The sequence below is a fragment of the Rattus rattus genome, chromosome 1 (genome assembly GCF_011064425.1).
Source record: "Rattus rattus isolate New Zealand chromosome 1, Rrattus_CSIRO_v1, whole genome shotgun sequence".
NCBI classification, from domain to species: Eukaryota; Metazoa; Chordata; class Mammalia; order Rodentia; family Muridae; genus Rattus; species Rattus rattus.
In genome coordinates this window covers 121,500,130-121,524,624 of record NC_046154.1, presented here as the reverse complement: position 1 = coordinate 121,524,624, position 24,495 = coordinate 121,500,130, and the positions used below count along the sequence as shown (strand labels likewise).

The 24,495-nt window shown below is 40.7% G+C and overlaps 1 protein-coding gene and 1 pseudogene across 1 annotated transcript in view; one reads left to right on the top strand and one right to left on the bottom strand.

Annotated features, from left to right (window-relative positions):
- The window catches only part of Usp45 (ubiquitin specific peptidase 45), a 64,870-nt gene extending 40,917 nt beyond the window's left edge, over nucleotides 1–23,953 (top strand). The window contains 9 exon segments of the mRNA XM_032905254.1: nucleotides 1,728–1,819; nucleotides 3,166–3,222; nucleotides 3,676–3,819; nucleotides 9,171–9,831; nucleotides 11,074–11,171; nucleotides 15,110–15,128; nucleotides 15,131–15,195; nucleotides 16,826–16,979; nucleotides 20,486–23,953. Coding sequence (XP_032761145.1) covers nucleotides 1,728–1,819; nucleotides 3,166–3,222; nucleotides 3,676–3,819; nucleotides 9,171–9,831; nucleotides 11,074–11,171; nucleotides 15,110–15,128; nucleotides 15,131–15,195; nucleotides 16,826–16,979; nucleotides 20,486–20,616 — 1,421 coding nt within the window. The 3' untranslated portion in view covers nucleotides 20,617–23,953.
- On the bottom strand, nucleotides 14,511–14,890 carry LOC116902916 (annotated as a pseudogene).
- Nucleotides 23,954–24,495: the final 542 nt, after the last annotated feature.

Here is a 24,495-nt window from a genome sequence, read left to right as displayed (position 1 = left end):
GTGTGTGTGTGTGTACACACGCGAACGAACCACAGTTTTTTGGTTTTTTTTTTTTTTTTTTTCCGGAGCTGAGGACCGAACCCAGGGCCTTGCGCTTGCTAGGCAGGCGCTCTACCACTGAGCTAAATCCCCAACCCCTAACCACAGTATTTTTTAATAGTTACTAAAAATGTCTATTGGTATTAAAGTATGTCTTCCCCAGTATTCAGTGCTTTGAATAATGCATTTAATAGTTTTCAACAAAGGTGGAGGTGTGCAAAGGATAGATTTTTAAAACCCAGACGAACAGTTTTGTTATTATACTTTCTGTCAGCTTGACAGTGGCGGCATATGCCTTTAATTCCAGCACGTGGGAGGCAGAAGCAGGCAAACCTCTGTGAGTTTGAGACCATCCTGTGTGTATATCAACTTAACTACACATATAGCATCGTGTTTGGTCAATTTTCTCCAATACCAGGTTTTTTTTAAAAATAATTTTAAATTAATATTTATTTTCCAGTTAACAGTTCTAGAAAGTATGGTTAATATACTTTTTTCCTCCATCTTTATTAAATTGGGTATTTCTTATTTACATTTCAATTGTTATTCCATTTCCTGGTTTCCAGGCCAACCTCCCCCTAACCCTTTCCCCTCCCCTTCTACATGGGTGTTCCCCTCCCCATCCTCCCCCCACTACCGCCCTCCCCCCAACAATCACGTTCACTGGGGGTTCAGTCTTGGCAGGACCAAGGGCTTCCCCTTCCACTGGTGCCCTTACTAGGATATTCATTGCTACCTATGAGGTCAGAGTCCAGGGTCAGTCCATGTATAGTCTTTAGGTAGTGGTTTAGTCCCTGGAAGCTCTGGTTGGTTGGCATTGTTGTTCATATGGGGTCTCGAGCCCCTTCGAGCTCTTCCAGTCCTTTCTCTGATTCCTTCAACGGGGGTCCTATTCTCAGTTCAGTGGTTTGCTGCTGGCATTCGCCTCTGTATTTGCTGTATTCTGGCTGCAACACCAGTTATTTTAAGGCCAACGGTTAGCACAGTTTCCTTTAATCTGTAAGCACTTCATAAATCAGATTATTTCAACTTTTTTTTCTTTTTCTTTTTTTTGGAGCCGGGAAGTGAACCCAGGGCCTTGCATTTGCTAGGCAAGCGCTCTACCACTGAGCTAAATCCCCAGCCCCTTATTTCAACTTTTAAAGTAATCACCAAGCACGTGTGTATATGTTTACACTAATTGCCCAGAGTGAGTTCTGATTCTATGTTTCCCACACTGTCTTTTACACCTCCTTTCATAGCTGTAGTTCTGGAATCTTTAGCCTTGAAAACAGTTATTTTCCCTGTTCTGTCCACCTTTAGATTAGATACAGAGACATTAAAAACATTAATTCGAGCGGCTTGAGTGTAGTATGGGTCAATAGTTATTGCTATATTTACCTCTTAAAGATAATGTGGACTAACAAGATGACTCAGCAGGTAAAGGTGTACACTGCCAACCCTGACAACCAGAGTTCAATTCCTGGGACCTACACGATGTTAATTTTTAAAGATTATGGAACTCAATGGTCATAATTCCTTTATAAAATTGTTAAGGAGAAAACTGTAATATAACATATTAAAATACATTATTGTATGTAATACAGAAGCTGTACTTTACCTAAATGATTTGAGTAGTAGCATGTCACTGTTGGATCAGTGATTGTTCTGTGAATTTTTTAATTTAGAAGAACTGTGTTCTTTTACAGCCTATGGAAAAGAAGGCGTGAAGATGAACTTCATAGATCGGATCTTCATTGGCGAATTAACTAGCACAGTCATGTGTGAAGAATGTGCGAACGTAGGTACCCAGAATTCACACACACACACACACACACACACACACACACACACACACACACACACACACACACAAATGTAATGAAACCATTACTGAGGAAAGTAGAAACACACTGTTCTGCAGCTTTTCTAATTTAAACCAGCCAGTGATAAAGACAGCAAAGAGCTTTCCTTCCACAGGGAGCCCTGTCACTAAGAGAAAAACCTTGGCAAGTGGCTATGTAATGATTTTTGTAAAATATACCTTCCACTTCTAGAAAGTAAGCACAGTTTTAAGTTTGTCTAAGTAAGTGTGTTCCCATATATGACTATTTTTCCATGGTTTCCTCGTGAGGTTATTAAGGCTTCTCGTCTCTCCATTGGCTGTATGTGTAGCTCAGGCTTTGAACAGGAGTTCCTGAGTCAGCCTCCCAAGTGGTAGGACACAGGCACATGCCACCTGCCACATGTCCGACAAGTCTGTCTTTTGAATAGGATCGAACATATTAGCTTCTGGTGTAGACCGATGAGAGGGAAATCCCTGTGAAACAAGTAGCAGTCATAGTGCCAGGCCCTACAATGTGGGAACAGAAGGAGACTATCACATTTGATTGAGGTTCTCAGTTTTGTTCGTGGTTACATGGTGTACAAACTGGGGGTGTGCATGTGTGTATACTCTTGACTTAATCTTTGATTTGGTACTTCTTGTTTCAATGCCATCTTTAACAACATAATGCATGCATGAATTTTTATAAATTTTTCAACTGCTTGTTAAGAAATATTTCTGAAAATGTAGTTAAATACAATAGGTTAAACTCATATCAGATTTTAATAAAGAACTAAAAATTTTCTGGGACTAGAGAGATGGCCCAGAGGTTAAGAGCACTTGTAACTCTTCCAGAGGTCCTGAGTTCAAATCCCAGCAACCACATGGCAGCTCACAGCCATCCGTAATGGAATCCGATGCCCTCTTCTGGTGTGTCTGAAGACAGCTACAGTGTGCTCATAGACAAAAAATAAATACATCTGTGGAAAAATTTCCAGTTTTTCTGTTACTAGAGATAGTTTTAGAAAACAAGGATTATTTTATCTCCACTTGTTTATGACATTGAACATAAAATGTTAAACTAAAATGTATACAACATTGGGCACAGACACTAATCTCTCTTACAGCAGAATCTTCTAAAACAGATTATCCAAAGAAATCGGTCAAGCACTTGTCAGACTCCTTATTCTTAACACTTCATACAGTATTTTAACTTGAGATTTTAAGTTATCCGAGAAGTCTGATTTACTTTGTTCTTTAACAACTTGTATGTATCTACGTTAGGTTCTAACTGAACTTCTCACTCTGGTTTTCCTTTTAAGATCTCTACCATGAAGGATCCCTTCATAGATATTTCACTTCCAATCATAGAAGAAAGGGTAAGGAGAAGAAATCACGGAACTCCTGTAAGGAGCGTGCATTCATGCAGTCATCTAAACATCTGTAGGGTTTATCTGTCACAGAGTCGTGGTTTACACAGAGTTAGGTTTGTGTGGTGTGTTTGAGATCAGATTTGTGTATGTGTGCATCAAGTACATGTATTTTCTTACTCTCCAGGATTAAATCTTTTAGCCTTCCGTTTTGAAATTGTTAAGAAAATTACTCTTTTAAGTGGGATGGAGAGATGGTCAGCAGTTAAGACACCTCCATGGCCTCCATGGGCACTGTATGCAAGTGACACACAGACATACATGCCATCCAACACCCATACTAATGATACAATTAAAAAATATTTTTTTAATAAAGAAAATTATCTTTTTATATTTCTAGTAAGTTACACGTGTTGAAAAGAATTTATTTGCTGAAAATGTTTTATGTTACACGTGGCATAGGTTTCAAAACCTGTACTTTTGGGGAAAATGAGTAAATGCAGAAGTTTACAGGAAACAGACCAAGATCATAACAAGGGCACCGTTACAGTAGAAAATACCCATCCAGCAAGAGCTGCCAAGAAGCATTCCTCACCGAAAGATAAGGCAAGTCAGATGGGGGGGTTTTCATTACTTTTATTGTGAAAGGTCTCAAGCGTGTTCACAAGTAGAGACCAGCCTAAGAACACCCCCCTCTGTTCCTCAGCTTCACGGTGTTCATGGCTGCTCATGTTTCCGCCATGTGTATCACACCACTTCCTCCTCACCCAGCCCAGGTTCCTCGGAAGGAAGTCTCAAATATGTCATGTACTTCAAAGTGCATCTCTCAGAGCTGCTCCGTAGGGGCTGGGGGTCGAGCCTGTGCTGGAACACTTGCTTCAGATGGTCAGTACCCACCACAACAGGACATGAACAATGAAGAGCGTGCACAAACAACCACGGCAGCAGCGTCGTGCTTGAACTCATCAGCAACGTCCACCTATTTTAAAGTTTGGGTGTGTGATCTAAAAGAAGGTCAACAGGTCACTGTTGATTAGCACGCTTTTTAAATCTCCGTATAATCTACAGATTTCTTCTCTTATGTACTGAAGAAATGTGGTCCTTTTAGCAATAGTCCCTGCATTGAAAAAATAGTTCATTTTGCTCTTGCGTTTCCATGGCTTAGAAGTTCTCTCTCTGCTACTCCCTCTCTGATGAAAGCTAGAGGGCAAATTTTAGCTTTGACCATTTCTTTAATTTTCAGCAAGACAACTTCTAGCCAGGTACGGTGGCACAGGCCTGTATTTCTAGAGCTCAAGAGGCTGGAGCAGAAGGATCCCAGTTACACCTCACAGCAGTTCTGCTCCAGGCTGCACTACAGTAGCAAGCTCTGTGTCTGAAACTATAAATGAAATGGGGGACACGGCTGGGGGAGCGAGGGAGGGGCATTGCTGACTTTTAAATGGTAGTATATATTAAGTAGGGGTATGCAGTTTTTGGTGTCTCTCCATACCGCTAGCTATTGAAGAGCTTTATAGATACTATTTTTCTAGAGACATATCTGGTTGTTATTTTTCTATTAAAATAAAAAGAAATTAATCTGAGTTTGAATTTTATTTAAAAAGAATGAGTTTTATATGAAGTATTTTATAATAACTCAGACTTATGAAATCGAAGCTACTGTTTTTTAAGTAAGTCTTACAAGTGGCAAAACTACAAGACAGCATTTGTGGTTTTCTCTCATTGCTGGTTTTTGTTTTGTTTTGTTTTTTCTAGTTTATTAGTTATATATCCATCTGGGTGTCTGTCTGGTTGCTGATTGATTTAGTTTTTTTCTGACACAGAGTCTTGTTGTATTGTAATTCTAGCCTGGAGCTCAGGCTGGCCTGGAACCCACTGAGTAGCTGAGCTAGCCTGGGGCTTGCAGCAGTCTTCAAGCTTCTACCTCCCAAGTGCTAGCATTACAGGTTAAAAGGTTTGCCATTTTCTATCAGTGGAGACTAGAAGTGCCTTGGTTGGAACCTCCTGTGGACTGGAAACCATGAGGGCACTTGGTTCTGATGTGCTCTTCTGTGTTCCTGCTGGTAAAATATGAGAGTGTAATAACTGTTCTTTAGCTTGTGGGCTTTTTTTTGTTTTTTTTTGGGGGGGGTTGTTTTTTTTGTTTTGTTTTGGTTTTATTTTAGTTTGGTTTGGTTTCAGGTTTTTTTGGTTTTGGTTTTGGTTTTTTTTTTTTTTTAGTCAAGTTAGCTCTTTTTATAGTCCTGGCTGTCCTGGAACTTGCTATGTAGATCAGACTGGCCTCAAACTCACTGAGAACCCCTTCCTCTCTGCCTACCAATGCTAGGATTAATGGCATGTGCCACTAAACCCAACCTACTTTTATTTAACTTTAAAGTGATAATGGGGAAATCTGTGGATTGGCCACAAGAATTTTAATAATATGCTGCTTAAATATCTGAGAGAAATAGTGTCTGCACAGTACTAGTTGGACACGGAGAGTATTCGAGTATGCTGATCTTCAGATACTTTAATTAGATATGCAGACATGGATTCCATAGTGCTATAACTTGGCCTCTGGTTTGAGCCCCTTCTTCTTCTTCTTCTTCTTCTTCTTTTTCTTCTTCATCTTCTTCTTCTTCTTCTTCTTCTTCTTTTCTTCTTCTTCTTCTTCTTCTTCTTCTTCTTCTTCTTCTTCTTCTTCTTCTTCTTCTTCTTCTTCTTCTTCTTCTTCTTCTTCTTCTTCTTCTTCGTCTTCTTCGTCTTCTTCGTCTTCTTCGTCTTCTTTTTTTTTTTTTTTTTGTGACAGGGTTTTTTTGTTTGTTTATGAACTCACTCTGTAGACCAGGCTGGCTTCAAACTTAGAGATCTACCTGCCTCTGCCCCATTCCCTCCAAGTGCTGGATTAAAGGCGTGCACCACCACTAGCCAGCCTTGAACCATTCTTTGTTGAATTTGTTTTCATGTGATATATTACTTTTATTGCTGTCTTTTTAGTTCATGGGAGAACAAAAGACTTTGCGTATGTTTACAAAGTTAGAAGCACACCATCATCTTAGCAACTTTTGTTTTGTTTTGTCTGCATATATGTCTGTGTACCACATGCATGCCTGGTGTCCTTGGAGGCCAGAAAAGGGCATCACATCCCCTGGAACTGGACTGATCAATGGCTGTGAGCCACCATGGGGATGTTGAGAATTGAACCTAGGGCCTCTCTGTGAACAAGTATTCTTAACTGCTGAACCATTTCTTCAGCACCAGCCGTTAGTGGGTTTTTTTTTTCTGTTTGTTTGTTGTTTTGTTTGTTTGTTTGAGCAGGCTCTCACTATATAGCTTAGACTGAACTGAGATTTATGAAAGATTTTCTTCTCTTCCATATCACTACCTTGGCTGCCTCTTATTAAGATTTTTGAGAAAATTCAAGGAAGAAATACATTTGCTTTTTAGCCATTTGCATTTGTTCTGTGTTTTTAAGGTTTAAAATGGATCTCCCCCCAACATTCAGTGTGTTTAGCAGAAACTCATTGAATATCTTAGAAGCTTCAGTACTGATCTGATAGTTAGTTGTTGACCTTTTTACTAGATTGTCCTACAGTTAACCCATTACAACAATAGAGTTTCAGAGGGAACATGAAGAAGTATCAGGTTAAAAAGAGAAATAGGAAAGCATACTGTGCCCGCCCACACCTCATTGTTCCCAGTCCTCTCTGCTCCCTACACTGCAGGCACTTGTAGTCTGCTGAAGTCCAGCGCTCACGAAATCTATCCTATGATCTCCACCGTGTGTACCTTCTCCCCACACCGTCTTTTCCAGCAGGACTTCAGAGCTTCTGTCCCCTCTCTTCACCTATGGGGCCTTTGAACCGTGTGTGCCCTCCACTGGGAATAGTCTGTTCCAATCAGTATCTGGAGTCCTCCAATCCCCTAACCACACACTAGTTCACCCTTTATATTTCTATAGCACTTGCATGTTCCCTATAATAACAGGAGTGCTTAACAACATTTGGATTCTTGGCCATGTTGTACTCACTATTTTCAGTTCTTTACATCAATTATATTGAGTAAAGCTATGAACTAAGAAATATGCCTAACAGGTGGAACTCTAGGTTCAAGGCCTCAGAGTGGTCGTCAGAGTGAGTGTCAGGACAGCCAGGCCTACACAGAGAAACCCTGTCTCAAAAAACAAAACAAAACAAAAACCAAAAACAAGAAAGAAATATGCCTGAGCTGTTCCAGATTACAGCTGCAGGAACAGGACTTAAGTAGGTTAAGTAAGGAATGTGGGGTTTTCCTCTTTGTTTATTGTTTGCTTGCTTGCTTAGTTTGAGGCAAGGCCTCACTGTGTCACCTTGACTAGTCTGAAACTCTATGTTGATCACAGAGATCCACCTGATTCTGCCTTCCAACTCCTGGGATTAAAGGTATACACGATTGCATAGGTCAAGACTGTGGTCTTATCTGTGTATACCTATTCCCACTGGCATCTGCTTCTTTTATTTTATTTTATGTTTTATTTTAATTTTATGTGTATGGGTGTTTTGCTTGTACACGTCTGTTTACCACACACGTGTGCCTGGTACCTGTGGAGGCCAGAAGAGGGCATCGTAGTCCCAGGGACTGGGTTATAAAAGGTTGCGAGCTGCCATGTGGGTGCTGGGAACCCAGTGCTCTCCACATCTGCTTCTTACACTTGCTTCAGTCAGAAAATGGGAACTGGGTGTGTTCTCCAGGCTGTTGTATCTCTAGAACCTTGATCAGTATTATACCTGGATGGTGTTTAGGGAGACCAGTGTGATCATTTCCATGGTTACCACCAAATAATAGCTTAAAGTTAAGTACTTAAAGCTGCTAACTGGGCTGATGTCTGCTCTGCCTCACTTGGCCATCAGGACAACTCCATGGTGGGCACTTGTGTCTTGGTGAGGAGGAAATTAGACTCCTGAGATGTCAACTAGTTCCTTTAGTGACACTGTCTAGTTAGTGGCAGGACCAGAGCCCACACAGCCTAGTTCTGGGAGCATGTCCTTGCCCTCCGTCCTAAACTACTTCCAGGACAGTAAAGATTTCCTTCATGTAGTGTGGATTATTCTTTCAAGATAACCTTAGTGGTGTTTGGCCCTAATTTATGTTACAAGCTTAATAAGGATGTTTTAGTTAGTGAAATTTGTATGGACGAGGTATGGTGGCAGAGGTCTTTAATCCTGCTGCAGAGGAAGCAGAGGCAGGTAAGTCTCTTGAGTTCAAAGCCAGCCTAATCTACATAGCAAATTCCAGGTTGGCCAGAGCTACAGATGGGGCTGAGAGGATTGCTCAGTTGTGAAGCTCTTGTGTGGCATGGACTCTTGAACTAAAACCGTAAAACACAGACAAAGTCAGCAGGCCTAAAACTGACTAGATTAGAAGCCATTCTGCTTAGTCACCAGTTCATTGAAACAGACTCTCAAGTTCAAAACAGTTTCATAAATTCGCAGGTGACCGTGTTGGATTGTTTTGTTTTTTTTGAGGCAGGTTCTCTACATAGCCCTGGCTGTCCTGTATCTCACTATGTAGACCAGGCTAGCCTCAAACTCACAGAAATCCCATCTCTTCCTCTTGAGTGCTGGGAGTAAAGGCATGTGCCACAATGCCCAGCTCAACTTGTTGGATGTTATCCTGAAGTTCATAATTTATTATTAGCCATTTATTATGTGTTCTTTACTAGATCAAACACACAGTGATAAATATCTTATTTGTATATGATAGTTTATGTCTCCCCCATATCCCTGTTCTATGGAAGTCCTCTTCCCTTCCTTACAGGTAGCCACTGTTGGTAGACTCCCAGGTAACAGTTGACTTTAAATCAGAGCAAGTTGATTCTCATTTAGCTAGATTTTGAAGTGGATATCAGAGAAGTATTTATTGAATAATTGTGGGCAGTTAAGTGTGTTTCCAATAAGATCACAAGATTCTTTTCTCTGAAAAATATTGTCAACTTACAGACTCAGCTAAGTCATGACAGAAAACATTTAAGAAAATGGCCACCTGAAGAAGAGAGAACTGTTGGTACACATCCGAACAGTGAAAACTCGGAAGCCAGCCCTTTGGCCGGCATCCTCAGCAATGAGGCATCGCTGAACGAGAGCCCCACTGAGGGCAGTGAGAGAGACACCAGCCTAGAAAGCAGTGTGGATGCGGACAGCGAGGCTTCTGAACCCGAGGTGGCTTACAAGCAGTCTGTGCTGCTCCGATCCAGTGGTGATCCCGGCGGGCACGGGGAACAGCACCCACACCTCCCACTGGCAAGTGAATTGCCACACACCAAGGAGACGCACGGCTGCGATGAGGAAATGGCGGAAGCGATGGCTGAGCTTCATTTGAGCAGCACTGTAACTGGAAATAGAGATTTTCACAGGGAAAAACAGACACTAAATGTCCCAAATAATGTGTGTTTTTCAGAGGGAAAACATACGAAGCTTCACAGTGCCCAAAATGCTTTTCAGACTCTTTCTCAGAGCTATGTAACTACTTCTAAAGAATGCTCAGTTCAGTCCTGTCTCTACCAGTTCACATCCATGGAGTTACTAATGGGCAACAACAAGCTGCTCTGTGAGGACTGCACTGAAAAGAAACGGAAGTGCCAAAAGGAAACCAGTTCTGCAGGTAAACATCTCGCTTGCCTGCTTTCTGGGTTGCTGATGGATTGAAGGCAACTAGTGGTTTGCAGTTCCTTAATGGGTGACCCCAAGTTCCCAGGTGTGTTGAGCCTTGTCTTACTTGGGTCTCTGAATTGAAGACACTGGCTGGGCAGAGTAGATTCCCAGGAGAAACTGCAGTAAATGGAGAGCAAGAAGTACCCTTCTCTGTCTTGAAACTGCAAACCCATGTAATCAATTATGAGGAATCTATTTAAAACCTTTCTGAAATATCCCTAAAACTTACGATTGAATCGCTAGTAGGATTTGGATTACTGGCCTCCACAAGTCCCCTTCATTCCTTACAAGTCCAACATATGTATTTTGAAGTTTCAAGTATATTTATGCCATGTATGTAGTGCTTGCTTGAATAGAGAAAGATAAGACTTCTCACCTGATGAATTGTCACTAACATTAGTGAATGCAAAGAATATTCTTGGTGGCTACATTGTTGTTTGGGATGGGGAGAGGGCTTAGTGGATACAGTGATGCTGAAACAAGCGTGCAGACCTGAGTGCTGATCCCTAGCACTGTGTAAAAGCCAAGTGCAAGGCACATACCTGACATCCTAGCTCTTGGGAGGGGAAGGCAGATACATCTTGTGGTCTATATAGTGAGCTCCAATATAGCCTGGGCTACATGGTAAGGCCATATCATAAAAAACAAAACAAAAAGCCAAGGGAAAAGTGATTATGAAAGCTGCCCACTACCTTCACATGCATGTGCACAATGTGCATTAACCCCCCCCCACACACACAACATATACGTCATACACACATGTGCGTGAATACACACACCACACCCACGACACATATACCTCCCTCTCCCTTTCCTTCTCCCTCTCCCTTTCCTTCTCCCTCTCCCTTTCCTTCTCCCTCTCCTCCCTCTCCCTCTCAAACATATATTTAAAAAGCTTCTTTAATATTTATAAAACGCTTTAGCAGGTGTGGTGAGTCACACTTTTAGTCATGGCACATGGGAGGCAAAGACAGGCAGATCTATGAGTTTGAGGCCAGCCTGGTCTACAGAGTGAGTTCCAGGACAGCTAGAACCACACAGAGAAATCTTGATTCCCCCACACCCCTAAAAAAACAAGCCACCCCAAAACATGATGCAACAATATATAAATAGCTTTTATATAAATGTCTACCATGTTATAAGTAATATATTCAATGGAACTTTACAAGAGCATTTGCTGTATTTTATGCAGAAAAGAAGGCAGGAGGAGTTTATACTAATGCCAGGAAGCAACTACTCATATCTGCTGTTCCAGCTATCCTAATCCTTCATCTTAAAAGGTTCCACCAGGTAAGAGTCCATTTAGCAATGCTGTAATCAGTTTCACGATAAGTTCATAGAGTCCTGAGTCCTGTGAGAAACTGTTAAGCATTAGAGTGTTTCCTGAGATTAAAAAAGTTATGTGAGATGTCTTTCACGGGCGAGGGGTCGGGGAAGCTTGACTAACATTGAAAGATTTAAGTGGTAGGAACCTAAGTGATGTCTCTAAGTGGTGTGTGGTCACACCGATGTCTTATTGGAGACTAAATGCTCTTAAGAAGAATCACAAGGAGCAAAAAGGCAAAGCCTGCATGGCTTCTGAGCTCCAGTGACCTGGCTGACACGGTGTTTGAGCAGGCAGTGCTGACGAGGGACTAAGCAGAGGAAGGAGGGAGGCCCCGCACCCACAAGACTTCAGTGGAGACAAGCCAGATGCCCTTGGTGTTAGAGAAAGACGGCCTTTCTGGAACTGTGATTGTAGCCTTGTGTCTTGTTCAGTGAGGTTTTATTTTCCTTTTTGGTGTTTGGTTTGAACCTAGGATTTTCTGTTTGCTAGGCAGGTGTTCTACCACTGACATCTCTTGCCCTGTTTTTCTTTTTCTTTCTTTTTCTTTTTTTTAGATTTGAGACAGGGGCTTGGGAAGTTGCTCAAGCTGGTCTAGAATTTTCTGTGTAGCCTGGAAAGGCCTTGACATTGTAATCTTGCTCAGACCTCCTAAGCAGCTAAAGACCTTCACCACCATCCCTGGCTGCTCTTCCTTTTTTTTTCTGGAAGAAGAAGAAATACAGATCTCTTTTTTAAAAGAGGTTTTTGTTCTTTTTTTTTTTTTTTTTTTGTACTTTAAAATAAAATTAGTAACTGAAGGCTAGGAAAATAGCTCATAGCTCAGTTGGTAAAGTGGTTAATAAAGCTCTTGGAGAGTAGGCAAGGGGAATCATTGTGAGTTCAAGTACAGCCAGAGGTACGTAGTAAGACCTTAAACAACAACAAAAACCCAAACCAAACCAAACATAAAAGCCCGTCATTCTCCATTACCAGTTCTATGGGAATGTGGTAGAGAGGGGCGGTGTCTCATCTCATCCGGATGCCTGGTGAAGGTACATCTCCAGCAGCTGGGACCGTGGAAGGCATGGCAGAGGCAGAAACTATTTATTTTCTATTTGGTATTTGTGTCTTTGTTATGAACAACTCAAAAACAAAAACAAAAACAAAAAACCCTTGTGTACTTTAAGGGAACTATTTATGAATACTTCAGTCCCTTCTTGTGCTGAAGTTGAATGTAATCTCAACAAAGCCATAGGCTTGTTCCCGAGGGTTGCAAATGACAGAGACAAGTTCCTAAGTAACATCTAACTGTGTTTCTTGGTGTCTCTGAAGTTATGTTTTCCTATAGTAACTTTAGAGCTACATTTCAGAACCATACACAACACTTCAAAGCAGATCTCAATCTGAATGGAGAGCTTTGTCACAGACAGCCAAGTGACTGAATTTGTAGCTATGCAGACCACCTTACAGTCTGGTAAGGAAAGTGGGGGCTCCGATAGCGGAACGGAGGGACACAGGAGACGGAACACAGATTCGAGTCAAGTACAAAATAGGCCCATCTTTTCAAGAAAATTCAATGTAAAACTGAGATTTCTTTTTGTAACTGTGCAATTTAGCAAGGATACAGAAGTGGTTGAGGCTAAAGGAAGACCTAGATATGCACCTGTGCCAACAGTGGGAGTTTGCATTGGTAACACTGCCTAGAAAGTCAGGTAGTAATGTGTACCAGGTGACGCTGTAATAAAAGCATTATCTTTTTAAGTAAATGTACTTCTCTAATTAATCTCACTTCTAAGAACTTGCTGCACTGAAATAGAGATCTACCCAGCATAGCCATTTCTTTCACAGATTAAACCAAATGGAGTATTTAGCCTCTAGTGTATAGGGTATCTGATTTCTATTTTAATGACTAGGGCAGAATCATTCTGCTAAAAGAAAAACAAAGGGTAAATAACTACATGTATCATGCTCGATACTTTTAGAATTATCCCTACAAAAGGATTCATCCTCCAGGCCTTTACAGAAGCTTTTCTAGTGTGGAATAGCTTCTAAACAGTCTCAGTCTGTGGGGAGAGCACACCAGTCTGAATAATCTCCGTGCTCGCATTGGATACTTATAAAGATCGCCTGATGGAAAAGACGGCAGAGAAACTGAATATAGGTGGGGTAGTTGTTCCCGTATGTGATCTCGTAGTTTCATGTCTGCTCTCGTGTGACTCTTGATCATCTGGGGCCCGGGGAGCTGGCTTAGCTGATAAAGTTAGCTGATAAAGAGCCTGATGCGTAAGCAGGAGCACCTGAGTGTGGTTAAAAACAAAAACAAAAACCTGGTCATGGTTTATGCTTGGAATGTCACGTGAAGGGAGGCAGCCACAGGCCGATCAGCCAGCAGAGTCTGCCTGGGGAGCTGTAGGCCAGTAACAGACTCCATCTCAGGAAGCAGAATGGTGATTCCCGAGGGCTGACAGCTAAGCAGTGACACCAGAAGTTGTCCCCTAGCCTCCATATATTCACACATCCCCAGGACATGCCCACATGTCTGCACGCACATGTGAACAAGGGCGCCCACATGAAGGAGCACATACACATGTACACAGACCACTTGGGCAACACTAGTTAGCTGGTATATCGTGACTCAGAAATGAAATGTGCGAAGTACAGTGAAACTGTGATTGCTGTGCAGTGATGTCGAGAAGGCCCTGCATGGAAGGCGGCATCTCATTTGTCTGTGTACACCATTCACATTTAAGTATTTCTCACCCCTCAGTGCAGAAGTGCACATCTCACTTAATAAAAATAAACTTTTATTTTTATTACTCTGTGTGTGTGTGTGTGTGTGTGTGTGTGTGTGTGTGTGTATGTGTGTATGTGTGTGTAGATGAGAGGACAACTTTAGAGAGTTGGTTCTCTCCTTCTCCCATGGATTTTAGGTTTCAAGCTAAGCTTGGGTCTTTAGCACCACTCCCTGCTGAACCGTCTTGCCAGCCCTCAGTTAATTTTCATTACCAACACATGACGGAGAACATTTTTTTCAAGGCTATGGAAAGTAAAAAGAGAAAAATAAGAATTTTCTTAAGATCATAAAAGTTCATTTGACTGATGTATATGTACCATTTACTTTTACTAAAAACTTTCAAGTGCTCAAAGTCTTTCGTACTAAGTGAATGTCATTGAATTTTAGAAATGAGAAGTACCAAGTAAGATCTCTTTGTAACCATTTTCTGCCGGGACCCAGATGAGGTTGCCTATGTTCAAGTTCTTTTTTTTTTTTTTTTTTTTTTTAAGGAAGCTCTGGCAAAAGTTTTATTAAAGGAAAACTTTGTTTACTTCTCACCAGTCTGTTCTGGCATGTTCTAATAATATCAGAGTCACCTGGGTCATGATAGCCAGTGTGCATGCTCTGTAGTATTTTCCACACGCTGTGCCCAATTCAATGTTCTTGCCACTGTAGTGATGGACACCAGCTTTAGCCAACATGGCATGGTATTCTATTTCAGATTTCCTCAAAGCTGGACAGTTGTTGGCAAGGGTAACCAATTTTGCTTTGCCTTGTCTGATCATCTTCAGATCTGTTTGTGCCCAGCATGTACTTTCCACCTCCCATAACAAGTTGGAGCCTAGAGTTGATGGACTCCAGAGACTTTTTCGTCTTCTTTGCAGCCACCATCCTCTTGCCTTAGGTGTGGGACAACCCCCAACCAAGATCAGATGCCAAGATGGCCAGGGAGCAAGAAAGGAGGGCTCAAGTTCACTTTTAACATGTCACTGAGTTAGATAACCTTAACCGTTCGTCGAGTACATTTCCATGACAGATGTGTCAGTGGACGAGCTTTTAGCACACTAAACTTATTTTTCCATTAATTGTTGTAACATATACGTGAAACTTAATTTGTACTAAATGTTTTTATTTTGTCTTTTTCAGGCTGGCTTGAGTCTTCGTAAGTAAACAGACATGTAGACTTCCCGCTTACCCTTGACTTAGCACCGTTCTGTGCTGCTACCTGTAAGGTATGAGACAGTAAAAGGTTTAATTAATTTGTGATAGGCTTAAAAGCATATCGTTTATTAGACCATGCTTTTGTTTTTGCTTAAATAAGCTTCTCTTCTTGAATGAGTAACTGGCATATTAATACACCAGATGTGACTTTTGTTCTTTGGAAGATGAGTAAGGTATTAGACATGGACCCAACCATCAAAGCTGCCTGTTAGTTTTTAGCAGATGATGTGTTGGCATCATGTCTTCCTATTCCTCTGAGGGAGTCAAATAATGATCTATAGTTTTAGCATTTGTGAAGGTCTGTATCTTTTGCAAATAAACACACTACCGAGTTGGGCTTTTTTTTATGCCATTTCACAAATACTGATAGTCATGTAGTTGTCAGCTGAACATAATAGGTCTAAATTGTTAATGCCTTACTAACAAGGTTCATAATTGCTTGTAAGTACTTATACGTAAGACTTGTTCAGGTAAAATTGATGAAAATAGATTCAGGAAAATGAGCAGCATACTCATGATTACTGGCCTGAAGTCAGCTTTGTGGTGTCATAGGTCACTTACTGAACTAAATGTAATACATTGACTAAGTGAGTGCAGCTTTCTGGTGAATCTTTTATCCGATGCAGAATACCTGCTCTGTCAGTTACTGGTATTCAGTACTAACATTCATTACTCCTAGGAGTAACAGATAATGCAGCAGATAAGGAGGAGGTTTTGTAAGCTCAGTGTTCAGTTTTTAAGAACAATGTGTTTTTGAAAGTACCTATCCTAAAGAATGTCTAACATACTTAAAAGTAGACAGAACAGGACAGTGAACTTCCATCATCCATTCCTACAATCTCAGGTCTGTGGCCAGTTGTGTCCCCTCCCCCACCCACATGCTTGTCTACGCCGTCCTCTGTAAATGCTTTTTGTCATTTCATTATAGATGTCTACAATACAATAATTCTCTTAGTTCCTTTTCTGTTTCTGTGTTGTGTGCTTTTCTCTTGAGATAAAATCTTGCCCAGACTGGTCCTGAACTCATGAGCCCTCGACCTGAGCCACTCAAGTGCTGGGATTATAGGCTGGCACCACCCTAGCCACCATGGACTTTCTTCTACAGATTGGGGGTGGCAACTGAACTCACGACATCACACACGTACTGAGCTGGGTGTTCCTAGCCCTTTCTCCAGTCTTGACCCAGCCACAGTGTCATTTAATATATCTCTTATACATTTAGTCTTGTGCATATGGTTTTTAAAGTGAATTAGCATTCAGTTCATTTTAAAATCAATGCAATAATTAAATGGATTCTATGCAACCAAATCAACGATGCTTATACTATTTTAACATATGATTCCTTCTTCCTTCCTCTGGAATCTTCCTTGTATTTTGCCATACATGTAGAGTTTGATGACAGTCCCTTAGTTATCATTGCTGTCTGCGTGAGGCAGTTGTAAGTAGAGAGGACTGGGTACATTTGGGTTTGGCAATCCCCCTCTTTGTCTTGTTTTTGTAATGCTGTTCCACAGAGGACATTTTGTCTGTCGACAGACACAAGAGATCTCGATATGGTTTAAGAATACATTTCTCTTATGTTTTCTATTTTTTCATGAGCTGTTTCACTAAATGTTCCCTATTTTTTTCTTTATTTGAAAGAATATAAGTGTGGGGGAGAAGGTTCTCTATGGTCTCTACGGTATAGTGGAGCACAGCGGCTCAATGAGAGGAGGCCACTACACTGCTTACGTGAAGGTGCGAGTGCCCTCCAGGAAGCTGTCCGAGTGCATCACGGGGAGGAAGACTGCACCAGGTATGCCTCCCGAGGACATCGCACTCCGAAAGTCAAAGATCGACTCCGAGTCTTTAGAAAAGGAGCTTCAGATGGAGTATTTTATTCATCTGCTTAATTACTCCTCAAGAATCTTAATATCACAAAGTAATATCCTTTTAGGCAATATGAACTGACAAGTAATTTTTTAAAGTTACTTCAGAGAGGTGGTAGGGTCTTTTTGTTTTTTGCTTTTGTTTTTGTAAAAACAGTATGTGTGAGCGTGTCTGTGTACTGGTGTGCACAGCATAATGTGGCTGCCTGAGAGTAAATTCCAGCAGCTGGTTCTGGCCTTCCGCCTTGTTGCCCTGGTTTTGCCATTTGGCTGTGTATTCAGGTCTGGGAACTTCTGGGCTCTTCTCTTGGTGCTGCCTCCCAGCTTCCCGTAGGAGCTAATGCTGGGATGACTGGCGCGTGTCGTGATAGCTGACTGTTCTTGCACTGGTTCCGAGGTTAAATTCAGATCATCAGGCTTGTGTGGCTAGTGCTTCTAACCGTGTCCTCAGCCGCATTCCCCCCGAAGATACACCAGCTCATCAGAAGACCGGGCCTTGGGATCTGCTACCTGTTCCTACCTGTTTCTCCAGCCCCTGGGTTTCTCCTCTTCCTCCCCCTCCCCCTCCTCCTCCTCTTTCTTTCTTTCTTTTTTTTTTTTTTATTAACTTGAGTATTTCTTATATACATTTCGAGTGTTATTCCTTTCCCGGTTTCGGCAAACATCCCTCTCCCCCCCCCTTCCTTATGGGTGTTCCCCTCCCAACCCCCCCCATTGTCGCCTCCCCCACAGTCTAGTTCACTGGGGTTCAGTCTTAGCAGGGACCCAGGGCTTCCCCTTCCACTGGTGCTCTTACTAGGATATTCATTGCTACCTATGAGGTCAGAGTCCAGGGTCAGTCCATGTATAGTCTTTAGGTAGTGGCTTAGTCCCTGGAAGCTCTGGTTGCTTGGCATTGTTGTACATATGGGGTCTCGAGCCCCTTCAAGCTCTTCCAGTTCTTTCTCTGATTCCTTCAACGGGGTCCTGTTCTCAGTTCAGTGGTTTGCTGCTGGCATTCGCCTCTGTATTTTCTGTATTCTGGCTGTGTCTCTCAGGAGCGATCTACATCCGGCTCCTGTCGGTCTGCACTTCTTTGCTTCATCCATCTTGTCTAATTGGGTGGCTGTATATGTATGGGCCACATGTGGGGCAGGCTCTGAATGGGTGTTCCTTCAGTCTCTGTTTTAATCTTTGCCTCTCTCTTCCCTGCCAAGGGTATTCTTTTTCCTCATTTAAAGAAGGAGTGAAGCATTCACATTTTGATCATCCGTCTTGAGTTTTGTTTGTTCTAGGGATCTAGGGTAATTCAAGCATTTGGGCTAATAGCCACTTATCAATGAGTGCATACCATGTATGTCTTTCTGTGATTGGGTTAGCTCACTCAGGATGATATTTTCCAGTTCCAACCATTTGCCTCACAATTTCATAAAGTCGTTGTTTTTGATAGCTGAGTAATATTCCATTGTGTAGATGTACCACATTTTCTGTATCCATTCCTCTGTTGAAGGGCATCTGGGTTCTTTCCAGCTTCTGGCTATTATAAATAAGGCTGCAAGTATGAACATAGTGGAGCACGTGTCTTTTTATATGTTGGGGCATCTTTTGGGTATATGCCCAAGAGAGGTATAGCTGGATCCTCAGGCAGTTCAATGTCCAATTTTCTGAGGAACCTCCAGACTGATTTCCAGAATGGTTGTACCAGTCTGCAATCCCACCAACAATGGAGGAGTGTTCCTCTTTCTCCACATCCTCGCCAGCATCTGCTGTCACCTGAGTTTTGGATCTTAGCCATTCTCACTGGTGTGAGGTGAAATCTCAGGGTTGTTTTGATTTGTTTTGATGACTAAAGATGTTGAACATTTCTTTAGGTGTTTCTCAGCCATTCGGCATTCCTCAGCTGTGAATTCTTTGTTTAGCTCTGAACCCCAATTTTTAATAGGGTTATTTGTTTCCCTGCGGTCTAACTTCTTGAGTTCTTTGTATATTTTGGATATAAGGCCTCTATCTGTTGTAGGATTGGTAAAGATCTTTTCCCAATCTGTTGGTTGCCGTTTTGTCCTAACCACAGTGTCCTTTGCCTTACAGAAGCTTTGCAGTTTTATGAGATCCCATTTGTCGATTCTTGATCTTAGAGCATAAGCCATTGGTGTTTTGTTCAGGAAATTTTTTCCAGTGCCCATGTGTTCCAGATGCTTCCCTAGTTTTTCTTCTATTAGTTTGAGTGTGTCTGGTTTGATGTGGAGGTCCTTGATCCACTTGGACTTAAGCTTTGTACAGGGTGATAAGCATGGATCGATCTGCATTCTTCTACATGTTGACCTCCAGTTGAACCAGCACCATTTGCTGAAAATGCTATCTTTTTTCCATTGGATGGTTTTGGCTCCTTTGTCAAAAATCAAGTGACCATAGGTGCGTGGGTTCATTTCTGGGTCTTCAATTCTATTCCATTGGTCTATCTGTCTGTCTCTGTACCAATACCATGCAGTTTTTATCACTATTGCTCTGTAATACTGCTTGAGTTCAGGGATAGTGATTCCCCCTGAAGTCCTTTTATTGTTGAGGATAGCTTTAGCTATCCTGGGTTTTTTGTTATTCCAGATGAACCTCCTCCTCTTTCTTATTCTTCAAGGTTCATGTTTTACTTATGGGTGTCTTTGTGAATGTGCAGGTGTAAGTGCACTTGCTCAGTGATCCCTGGAGCTGGAGTTACAGAGGTAGCTGTGATTGGGCCAGCACAGGTGCTGGGAACCGAACTCCAGTCTTCTGCCAGAGCAGTCTGTGGTCTTAACTGCAGAGTCCTCTTCTCACCACCCCTTTATCACTTCTGTTGTTAGTGGTGCTTAGTTGTTTTTGTTTTGACATAGGATCTCACTACATAGCTCTGTCTTGCTTGGAATTTACCGTGTAGATCAGGTTGGCCTCAACTCACAAAGATCCACCTGCTTTTGTCTCCCTCCTGTTAGGATTAAAGGTGTGTACCATCATGTCCATCTCTGTTATTAGCTTTCTAAGTGTAGTGTGTGTGTGTGTGTGTGTGTGTGTGTGTGTGTGTGTGTGTGTATGTATGTGAATGTATGAGTGCAGTATGTACATGTGCGTGCATGCTTAGCTGGCAGAGAACAGTTTCGTATACTCCGTTCTCTCCTTCCACCTTTGTGTTTTCTGGGGGTCGAGCTGACGCCCCCGCTGGTACAGCAAGCACTTTTCCTCGCTGCACCATCTCGCCAGTTTCTCCACCCTCCTTTTTGCTGAAAATGAATATTTCTCTAGGAAATAAGTATTATAAAGCTAATATTTCACTAGATATTTAAATTAAAAATTTATTAACTGGAAGTAATTATCAATATAAGTAGTGATGTTGGATCTTAGAATTAAATATAGCTCATAATAAATGTGTCACTGCTTACAATTAAACAAACTAACTGTAAAATTGTACTTTTGGTTCTGCTAGGTTTGAAAGAAGCTGATAGTGAATTGGGAGGCCACTGGGTCCATGTCAGCGACACTTATGTGCAAGTGGTTCCAGAATCAAGAGCACTGAGTGCGCAAGCTTATCTCCTTTTTTATGAAAGAATATTATAATTATCTGTTAATTGTTATTTAGTTCATTTTTATTTTAATGCTGAAGTCGTAACTGTAATATGTAATGTGCCTTTGTAGTCTGTAGGAATAGTGCGTCCTTACAGTGTTACTTAACTTTGTCGATATGCAGTGAATCCTTTAAAGAAATTAATTAATGTGACAGGCAGTTGTGGTGCTCGCCTTTATTCCAGCACTTGGAAGGCAGAGGCAGGCAGATCTGTGAAAAACCTTGTCTTGAAAAATAAAACAAAAAAGTAATTAATGCTTTCAAATCTATATTCTTAAGTGTAGAAACATGTTTTATGTTAATTTTCATGTCCATGGAGATTGCCACTCACCACCAAAAAAAAAAAGAAAAAGAAAAAGTTGATGGTAGTGGAGAGATCCCCTTCGCGACGTGACTCGTCACTACAGACATTCAGAGACGATGCTGGATCGGGTCTCTAATGGATCCTTCTCGAGTGGACACAGTGTATCTTGTGCTTACTTTTGTTTTAGCCTTTTACAATCTCGGCCCTGTTTTGAATCACTCTTCACATTTCTCTGTGCATGTCATTTTTCTAGTAAACATTGGTATAAGTTTATAACTATGAAAGAAAAATTGCCCATCCTTGCACCACCCCACTTAAAATCATCTCAGGGCTTTGCAGTGGTGTGTGTGTTAGTCGATGGGAAAAGTTTCTAGAACAATCTGAACTAGTGCCTAATGTAACATAATTATTTTTTCATATTTTATGTGACTCAGTAGTATGAAAAGGAACCATTGTAATTTTGGTACTGTGAGTTTACAAGTAATAAATTGATTCGCTTATTGCTTTGAATATTTGAAGATATTGAGACATTTCATAAACTAATCATTTGCAGTCCTTTAAAGACAATTTGCAAGTGATTGGTTAAGGCCAAAATAAAAATATAGAGAATTTTGACACATAGAACTAGCATATAGAAGTTGGTGGTCTATATAGGAACATAGGATACTTTAAAGTTTAAGGATGTCTTTGAACTATAAACTACGAAACTATATTTATGAGTGGTAGAAATCATATTCTTATAATTAACAACAAATATAATACTTTTTTACTTCTGTACATTAATAAATGTTAAATATGGTTTTGTCTTCATAAGCATTATTTGAAAAGACAGGTGGCTAGTTGGAGATGTAGTTTAATGGCAGAGAACTTGCTTGGCCTGTGTAAGGTCCTGGTTCCATCCCCAGACACACGAATAAAACATTCAGGTCAACTTGGCTTTGACTTTAATGGGGCACAGAGCTGCTACTTCTGTTCCCTTTAAATATGTAGAAACACAGGAGAGTTTCTCCTTCCAAAATTCAAAGAATTGAACTGTGAAAACTTAGCATGAAAAATATTACTACGAAGATTTTAAATAATCAATGAAATGGTTCAGTGAAACATAGTATTAAAGCAAGATGTAAGAGAACGGGTCCAGCGTCTTAGTCATCAGTGCCTGTGTTTGATTCAATGGGCAAATGTAGGGGAGAGAGGCTGTAAGCTGTACAGACCTTTAGCCAGCGTCGAGCCTTCTTGGCATGTGTAACATAAGGTCACCTTATGATGATGCCTCTTAATATGCGGCTGGGTGAAACTGATTTGTCTAATGGAGAAATTTTAAAATACCATGGCATAACTTCTATTTTTAAGTTGCAGAGGAATTTTCAATAGTATTTTAAAGATTTTTTTGTATTGAAGATAAAGAAATATATTTTATCTGTAGAGCCCAGTTGTGTCCTCTAAAAAGAACTTTCCAGTGTCTTCTGTTTCATCAGACATTCAGAGTTTATTAATCTATTGACACGAAATAGTCTAGCACCAGAGCAATGAGCTAGAAAAATTTGCTCAAGTCGGCTTCTCAGTCATAGCAGTTGCCCCACCAAACAAATGTAAATAGTTAACCTTTTTTTCTCTCTCTCCTAGAAAAGATACTATTAAGAGGTGTACAGTCTAGGCAGGTTCCAATACCTGGCATATGACAGTATTTTATCACCCTTTAAAACAGAAAAACCTGCCGAGGGTGGTGGTGCATGCCTCAGACTCAGCACTCGGGAGGCAGAGGCAGGTGCATTTGAGTTCCAGGGCACCCACGGCTACACAGAGAAACCTTGTCTCAAAAAACTTGAAGAGAAAAGAAGCACCCTAAAATCTATATGATTTTTATACATTATCCTAGTAGTGACGTGCAGATAAAATGTTCATTTATTACCTAGTGCTAAGGAGATTCTGAAATGCATTTTTTATGACCTAAAGTTTGTTTTTTCTTGCCATCTAAAAATGGAGAAAAATGGTTTGATTTTGATACCTAGGAGTTTCCTATCAAGCTTATGTAGTAGATAAAAATCACACAGATGTACACTTAAATTTTTGTTCTTATTTTGAAGTTTTCCAAAGCACATTTGTAGAAATTTTAAATTGCAAGGCTACTGTACTAACAATAGTTTCCAGATTACCTCAGGAAACAGTGCAAATAAACAAGAATGTTTACAGATCAACAAAACTACTTGGTGTTTTGGCACAGTGAATTTGAAAGGTAAAAGAGAGAAGTTCTTATCCAGAAACTGGTTTACAGGGTACCTCTATTCCCAATTCTCCCCTGGCTCTCCCGTATTTAAAATGATGTGCCAATTATGTGAATGTTTGTGACATAAACAAATGTACATCTATATTTAAGATTTATTGTTTAGTGTTTTAAAAAATAATATGAAGACTGCTTCTGTAGGTAGTCAAGGAGATGATCATCGTAGCAGCTCAGAGTCGTATATCAACAGAGCTATTTTACCATATCTAATAATCCTTAGCTTGCATGTGTGATTCATTAGTGATTTTATACAATAGTTGAATAAAATTTTCTGAAGACTTAGCTGTGAAATGTCACCGCACATCAAATTTTTTAGTACACAATAGCATCCTGCCTACTTTCATGAACTTTATACTCAGCATATTTTTCTGCATGACATCTGGTCCAATAAACCTTAACCAAGTCTGTGCACTAAAACCAAGCTTTCAGAGAGCATCCATTGCATTATTGGAGAAATGATTTCTGTACTAAACTGGTTTTGTTCATGTAGAAATCATCAGTTCAACTGTGTTTAAAAGATGATTATTTTGGGGTATCAATAATAAATTCCTGGTATCATTCCTTCTCTTTTATCCAATTTTACAGTATTTTAAAAATATCTATGTAACTTATTGATCATTATTTGGCCATCGCTGTATATATAAACATCCTAATAAATATGAAATTCTTATGTTAGCAGATTAGGCCTGGAGCTTTGCATTATACATTATTGACAGGATGTTAATAAACATTGTGTTCATGTCTATTTTAGTCCCCTGGCTTTCTATAAACAAAATATAATTTAAGAAGCTTATGAACAACAAAAATTTATTTCCTTTACTTTTAGCAACCAGGAAGCTCAAGACAAAGACAAACAGATCCATTTTCCAAATGAGGCTCTGGTGATCCTCTCTCAGCGTTCACCTGGTTACCAGGGAAAGGGAGCAGTAGGATCGCCTTTATGAGGGCTTCACGTCAGAACCTAATCACTTTCTAAGTACTCCAGCCACAGAACTCTCACCTGGGGAGCTTGCGAATGGGACACAAACATTTAGCTCACAGTGACCTTCAAGTTTCAGGAATGCGCTATTAAAAAAAAAAAAAAACAAAAAAAACAAAAAAAACAAAAAAAACAAAAAAAAACAAAAAAAACCCTTGTCACCAACCCGATGCTGGAGATTGTATCTAGTAGTTCTTCCACCCAGCTACATTCTCAGTCCAGAAACCAAACAGACCTGTCAGCTATTTCCCTGAAAGGTTTGAGTTACTTAGATAGAATTGTACACTAAGAAATATGTTGTCTACATG